We start from the raw sequence: 7793 nt of genomic DNA, 5'->3' as shown, positions 1-7793 counted from the left end.
AGCATCGTATTACTCTCAAATCTAGTAGTCTCCTTATCGTCTCTTACATACCTTTTGTTTATTAACTTGGATATTGAGGCAAATCCCAGACAACCCCAAGTTATCGCCAATAATATTAATGATATTATTTCCATTCTTCGTATGACAACAGTTCATGAAGCGAGGCACCTGGACCTCCTCCATGGATTTAGGTTTTTTCTTTATAATTAAAAAAAAAATCTTAGTTTATTTTATAAACTAGGAGTGAGATTTATATATTCGATGAGTTTATTTAAAAAATTAAATATGAAATTTTAACAATTTGAGAAGTTTGAATTTATAAGAAAAATGAGAAAAAAATTTTAATTATTAAAATTAATGAGGTTTTAATATATCGAATACATTACATATATAAATCATTTCTAATAAATAGCTTACATATATATTATCTTACATATTCAATATGAAATTTTAATTTCAATAAAATGAAAAATCCAATAAAATGATATGTGGAAAATAAAAAATTAAAAAATTAAAAAATGATATGTATCCAAATGAAGAAGAAAAGAACATATGACATAAAAAAACCTTGATTTATTAAGAAAGATGTCATACTTTTTTACTTAACATGAATAAACTAATCATTGATATTCATTATAATCATTATAATCTATGATTCGAGGTCAAGTTTTCTAATAACTAATAGATAATGATAATAAATTCGAGGCACTTATGTACTTTTTTATTTAATATGCACAAACCAATCACTCATATTTATTATAGTCTATATAGTCATTTTATATAGGGCGTGTTTGACATAGAGCTTTTGGAAGCGTTTGGGAGCTTCTAGCTTTTAACTTTTGACAAAACGCTCTAGTTTAAACAAAAAGTTTCGTTTGACAGTACGAGTGTTTAACTTTTGGTTTAAACAAAACGTTTCAAATCTAAAAGCTACTTCATGTAGCGTTTAACAAAACGCTACTGAGCTTTTGAAATCAATTTTCATAATTACCCTTAAAAATATATTTATATATTTATTTATTTTTAATAAAAATACAATAACGTTAGCCAGAAAATTTATAAAGAATCATGCCAATAATATTCAAAAAATTACGTTCTTAAACAAATTATTTCCTTATAGTTAAGCATATTCATGCACTTATTCTTTAAGACAATTAAACAACAATGAAACTTTAATTAATTTGCTACAAACCTGGTTTAAATTTATATAAACTAACATCAATTAATCTTGAATATGCAACGTGATCTTCCATTCAGAAAAACCCTAATCAAGATTCTTACCTTTAAATTCATGGATCAGAAGAAACCATGGATCTTTCATCTTCTTCCTTTAAAGAAACTATCATGGCTGCCACTTGACCAATACCAGGTCTCACATCAGGTGAACCATTTATGCACTTCAAAGCTATCTGTAACAACGCCACCATGCGTTCTTCATTTGCACCTTCAACTACCAACTTCTTGTCAAAAACCTCACCCGTCCATTCTTCCTTCACCACCGAGTTAACCCACTGAGTCAGATCTAGCCCGTTGCTCTGGACAGGTTTCCCTGTCAGCAGCTCGAGTAGAATCACACCAAATGCATACACGTCAAGATTGAAGGCATTGCTTTTCTGAGAACCATCTTCTACCACCATTAAACCATACTCACTAACGCAAACCTCCATATCCTGTGTAAACAAAATGTTTGAAGATTTTATGTTTCCATGAGCTATTCCATCGTTTTGAAGCTCTGCATGCATGAACGCTAGTGCTTCTGCTGTGCCACATGCAACATTTAGCCTGCTTCCCCAGTCAAAATGTTGACCGTTTTGTGATCCTGTAAGTTAACCTAATTAAAAAAAGAAAAAATTATGATTTTATGAAGTTTAGAAAAACTAAGGAAACTTACCATGCAGAAGGTTGAAGAGACTCCCATTTTGTTGGAACTCGTAAACCAGAAGCTTTTCTTGTTTAGAACAATAATAAGCGACTACAGGTAACACTTTAGGGTGTTTGACTTGATCAATTCTTTGCATTCTTTTCTTGAATTCGTCTCTTGAAATATCCCAGTCTTTGATTCTTTTCACAACGAGCGGAATCCCGCCGGTGGGAATGACTTTGTACAGGCTTCCATGTTTCCCTCTTCCCATCAATTCCGCCGGAGCTCTGAGCAGATCTTCAAATCTCATCCCGTTAACCGCCTCCACTGGACTTGAAAGAACAACAAGCGAAGCTGAAACACCGCCGTTTTCAGCCGATGTAATCGAGAATTCCGACCTGTTCTTCCCGCTTGAAATAACACTATCGTTAACTCCCTTCTTTTCAGAGTCAACACTTTTCGTATCTTCATGTTTTTCTTTTCTTTTGAGGAATAAGAGAGAAACTAAAACCAGAACTATCAAACCAAGAATTGCGTAACCGGAGAACATAAGAATATTGTTTAAGTTTTTCTTTCTTTTCTTCACTGGACACGCCTTCGGCAACTCCTTCCCGCACAAATTCGGGTTACCCAAGAAACTGTTAGCGCCAAATTTACCGGTGTCATCGGGAATTGAACCACTGAAATCGTTGTTGGACACATCAAAATCTTGAAGTTGGTGATAATTGAAGTTTGGTAGTTGCCCAGTAAAACGATTGTCCTGGGCAAGAAAGCTTAATAAGCCGGTGATTCTTGGCATATCCGGTAACTTACCATCTAACTCGTTGTTGGATATATCGATTCGTTTCAAATCGGCCAAACCGGTAAGGGAATCGGGAAGGCTACCAGAAAAGTGGTTTCCGGTAAGGTATAAATGCTTGAGCTTTTTGCAGTTTGATATCTCCGGTGACAAGTCTCCGGTGAGATTGTTGAACTTGAGGCTTAGTACAATAAGTGAAGTTTCTTCGCAAAGGGATTCGAAATCGAGGGTTCCCGTTAGACTGAGCTTCTCAAGAACGATTTTTTTCACGGTTTTGTTTCCGGTGTCACACGTAACTCCATGCCACGTATTCGTGCAAGGATCTGATGAAGTATTCCATCCCCAATTCGTGGTGTTTTGGATGGTCCGAGGAGGACCAAGTGCGTTCATGAAATCGACCAATGCATCTCTCACATCATCGTCCTCCATCTTTCCCACTGAAAAAAGAAGAAAGAAAACAAAGGAAACGCAGAAAATGGGTTGAATATTCCGACCCATTTCTGAGTAAGAAACGTGAAATATGACTACAGTACTTCTATTCAGTTTTGATTGGAAGAACTTGCATTGTACACAGCTGAATTGTAGCAGGAGTAAAAATGGAAACAATCAAGTTATATGATGCAAAAACAGTTGGCTGAATTTACAAAGATGAGATGTAATCAAGAAATGAAAGCTGTGAATGCCTAATGGAGAGACGTTAACGAACGTTTGAAATAAAGTCAATATAAACTACAAAAATGTTTGGCCGGCTTAAATTGGTTTAAAAAATTATCGTTGCCGGCTTTTAAACTAACGTTGTTACTTGTTTCTCTGATTGTTGAGGTTATCGGCGTACTTCTTGTAAATATGTGTAATTGCCGTTCGATGCTTATGATAACAGAGTCAATCTGCGAGCTTCCATTTGTTGCCTTAAATCTTTGATGAAAAAACTCTTAAATGTCAACAATTGAAAACAAAACTTATATAAAATAACCATAATATGGGATTGTGCCAGTTTCAAGTCTTTCTTCGTATTCATAATGATAACGTGCCCCTTAGCGTGGGCCAGGAGTAGAGATCCCTTGGGCTCGAGGACCCCTAAGCTGGCTTGGCTAGACCCATCATAACCCCCCCCCCCCCCCCCCCCCCCCCCCCGCGCGGATGTGTTAATGGACCGCCACCTCTTGTGCAAACACCGGCACCCCTGATGAACAACACTACCAACAACCCAAATACCACGTCCCATACGTCAACCTACCCGATGTTCACACCGGGAACTATATTACCACCACCATTACGACAATACTAGCGGCCCTCCATAACTCAACAACTCACTGTTCCATTCCAACCACAAAATTTCTATGGCCCAACACCACCAATCCTGGCGGCATACAACAATATGCTGGTGCAATCATACTTGACAATGCAACAACCAAACTACCACTATATCCAACAAACGCCAAACCAAGACTGCCTCTCATGAAGTGTCACATCTTCATTTGTGAAAGAACTCCTATAGTACGAGATCCCTAACACCGTAAAGCTGCCTCACCTCAAAACCTACAACGGTACCATAGACCTGGACAACCACATAGACACATATGAGTGGACCATGACATCCCTAAAGCTCAATAAACATTTATGGTGCACGTATTTCCCCACAACCCTCGAAGGAAACGCAGGGACGTGGTTCAAAACACTCCGGCCAGGGAGTATTTACAACTTTGGCCAGCTAAAGTACCTTTTCTTGACCAATTTCATGCAACTGCACAAATACAAAGTGGATTCCCATTCCATCATCAGATGCAAACAAAGAGACAAAGAAACAATCAAGGACTACTTTGCTCAATTCATTAATGTAACTCTAGACGTCCTAGGACACGATGAAGGACTGATAACAAGAGCGTTCACATGGGGTCTCCTTCCCGACCTACTCTCCCAGATACTCATGGGAAAGAAGCCTCGGACGCGAGTGGAGTTGAAAGAAAAAGTAGAACGATACATGCGACAAGAAGAAGGGGAAGTCTCGAAAAAAGCGTACCTTAACGCCATGGAGACCCCCGCCACGAAGCACCACCACCAAAATCCCCATCAGAACAATCAAGGGGGAAATGGATACCACAGGTGAGACAGACGTTTTAGACCCTTCGCAAGAGATGACAGATGGGGGCAGCGGACAGAAGTATACGCTGTCACTGATAAACCAACGACCAAAGGAACAAAGACACACTACTACGAATACCACAAAAGCAGAATGCATGACAATCAACTGTTCAATCCTGAAGCGAGAGATGGAAGAAAAACAGTTAAAGGGAAATATAGTAGAGATGTCTTAAAGCCTACAAGCCAAGTTCGACGCAGAAAACCCCAAGGACAACACAAGAGGAGAAAATTAACGCCAAGAGATCCTGATGATATGCCACAAAAGAGGAAGGACGGAACACACGAACAACGTAAGCAACATTATCGAGGCAATGCAGGGCCTGACTTTCTCGACTTCCGACCTAAGCCCAACCGGTTGGAGAGGAGAAGACCCACTAGCAATCCAAGGGTCCATCCGAGACACTGTCATGCACTGTGTGTACGTCGACACGGGAAGCTCGGAAGAATTCACATACGAACATTGTTTCTGATTTCTCCTTGACATATGGAAGGAAGGCCTAAAATCATCAATAGGCAAACTGACAGGCTTCACGGGACACAGCCTGTGGCATCTAGGTATGATTCATCTACTATTTACACTCACTAGTCATGACAAAACTAAACGCAAGATGGCCCACATAGACTTTGTCTTCGTGCGACACCCATCCGGACACAATGTAATACTGGGACGAACCGCCTTGCTCTCAAGTTCGGAGCGCTAGGGATGGTCCTGGCCACACCCCCACGATCTCTAAAATGCTATGAGATCATGCAACCAACGGAAATTTTTAAGGAATCAAAGATACCCCAATCATAATTATCAGAAGGAAATGAAATCATCAAGAGGGAGCACCCATACCAAATAGTAAGTGTTAGGACCACTTTTCCTCAGACAACAACGCAGGCATTGATAGAACTCCTAAAGAAGTACATGCACGTATTTACATGGACACCAACAGACATGGGAGGGGTCGATCGAGGGGTCATAGAACATAAGTTGATAATCGGACTTGGAAAAAAGGAGATAAAGCAGAAGAAACACATCTAGGGGGGGGGGGACTAAAACTGTAACACCGTAAATTTTCAAACAAAATTTTCATTTTAAAATCACATGAATCTCATCAACACAATTTACAAATCCCCAAAATGACAATTTATCAAAAACACATATTCATAATTGTTTAAAAAAATATAGGATCCTCAAAAACATAATTCCGTCTTGTGTGTACAATCAAGCTAACGCCTTCCCATGATCCTGAGAAGTACCTGAAACACATAACACATAACACGGTAAGCATGAAGCTTAGTGAGTTCCCCCAAATACCACACATATCTCATTAGCCTCTCATGGCTATATCTCGAATAAGACCCTCCGATCAATGTGTCTTAGTGGGACCATCCGGTCCCACAACTCGGGCAGACCCTCCAGTCCTAACACAGTAAAGCTCAGAATAATACACAACATAAATAGCAAAGACATAATGCGGGATATCACAATACTCAATATAAGCATACAAGACCCTCCGGTCACACAAAATTACCACTCAGGGTTAGTATAGTGAGAAGACACACCTCATAAGCAAGCAAAATAAACCTCATACACGAATCACCGGTCTAGCCTCCGCCTAACACATACCATAATTATCTCTAATTAATAAATGACCCTCAAATAAGCTTGGCTAAACCCACTACAAACTCACGGAAGGAGAAAATACCATTTTACCCTTCCATGGCCTCTATAGTTCATAATTTGACCAAACCCTAAAAGTCAACAAAATTCAACTGCAACGCGTATGCCGGGCGTAAAACCCCTTTATGATGGGCGTACTACCTCACCGTGCATGCATCAGGGATCCTTGACCTACGATGCGCTTACTGGGATTATGCTCGGCATACGTCCCAGACTTGTTCTTCCCACCTTCTTGGTCTTAATCCGTAAAGACCATAGCTCTACTCTCAGATCCGAACTCCCTAAAGGCTCGTACTCCATAAAGTTCATGACTTTAACCCTTTGCATGGCTGAGAAAGTCGCAAACCCAAAAACTCTCACTCATTTCTGCTAAAAATGCTCATATCTCATGCATGGGGTGGTTTTGATGTCCAAGACTCCATTTTTATGATTGCACTCCATTAAAAACACTCGAAGGGACAAATATTAGGCTCTGGAGTTCAACAACTCATAAAGCTTCAAGCTTTGGGACCAAAAACCCTAAAATGGACCATAATATGCACAAATAAAAAAGGATGAGAAAGCTCTGAGCTTTATACCTTCAAATGATGCTTCAATCATAGAAAAGCCCAGATCCAAGGCCTGGACTCCAACTCTATTCTCTTCAATGCTCCTTCTTCACTCCAAGGAAACCACAAGAACACTTTGAAGCTCATAAATGGTCACTCAAGCTCTAGGGATGGAAATTAGGGTTTTGAGAGGGTTGAGGGCTAGAAATGATGCCGTCATGTTCCTTAAATAGGGACATACCCCACAACTAGGGTTTTCACTCTGAGCCTAGTACGCCCAGCGTACCCTCTGGTATGCTCAGCGTACTAGGTGGCTTCCACATCCAAATCACGCACATGAATACGCTGAGCATACACATGCGTACGCCCCGCGTACTCAGCTGCCACCCTTTTCTCAAATAAAGGACCAAACTTGATAATTACAATAAAACAAGGGTTAATGAGATGTACATGTCTCGGGGTGTTACAATTCTCCCCCACTAGAATCAGACTTCACCCTCGAAGTCATCTTCTGGAAATAACTCCGAGTACTGCTCGCGCATCTTAGACATGGCTCGAGCAGCTACATAGGCCATATTCTGTGAAAGGGAAAAGCCACCCATGGCATCCATATCACTCATAGGCACTGGAGTAAACGCATGAACTAAAAACTCTAGAGCATTAACACGAACATATAACTAAGAATCAATGAAAAGATTCCAATCTAGGAAAAAAGCAGAAGCACTAGGACCATCAAGCCCATGTGACCCCTCCCCACCCCCACCCACAAAATAT

The 7793-nt window shown here is 40.0% G+C and overlaps 1 protein-coding gene across 1 annotated transcript; it reads right to left on the bottom strand.

The window, feature by feature from the left end:
- Positions 1-1200: 1200 nt before the first annotated feature.
- On the bottom strand, positions 1201-3167 carry LOC145038715 (inactive leucine-rich repeat receptor-like serine/threonine-protein kinase At5g24100). The gene is made up of 2 exons (XM_078986986.1): positions 1892-3167; positions 1201-1819 (listed from the first exon to the last, which is right to left on the bottom strand). The coding sequence occupies exons 1-2, from the start codon at positions 3156-3158 to the stop codon at positions 1290-1292; spliced, it is 1797 nt and encodes a 598-aa protein (XP_078843112.1). The 5' UTR covers positions 3159-3167; the 3' UTR covers positions 1201-1289.
- Between the last annotated feature and the right edge of the window lie 4626 nt (positions 3168-7793).

This window comes from Lactuca saligna, chromosome 4, assembly GCF_052625555.1.
Source record: "Lactuca saligna cultivar CGN05327 chromosome 4, ASM5262555v1, whole genome shotgun sequence".
Classification (NCBI taxonomy): Eukaryota; Viridiplantae; Streptophyta; class Magnoliopsida; order Asterales; family Asteraceae; genus Lactuca; species Lactuca saligna.
Note: the sequence above shows the minus strand (reverse complement) of the source record. Positions and strands in the feature narration are given on the sequence as shown.

Coding starts and splice junctions, on each gene's coding strand:
- LOC145038715 (XM_078986986.1), bottom strand. CDS start 3,158: ATGGGTCGGAATATTCAACCCATTTTCTGCGTTTCCTTTGTTTTCTTT. Junction 1,820..1,891: donor TCTCTTCAACCTTCTGCATG/GTAAGTTTCCTT, acceptor GTTAACTTACAG/GATCACAAAACGGTCAACAT.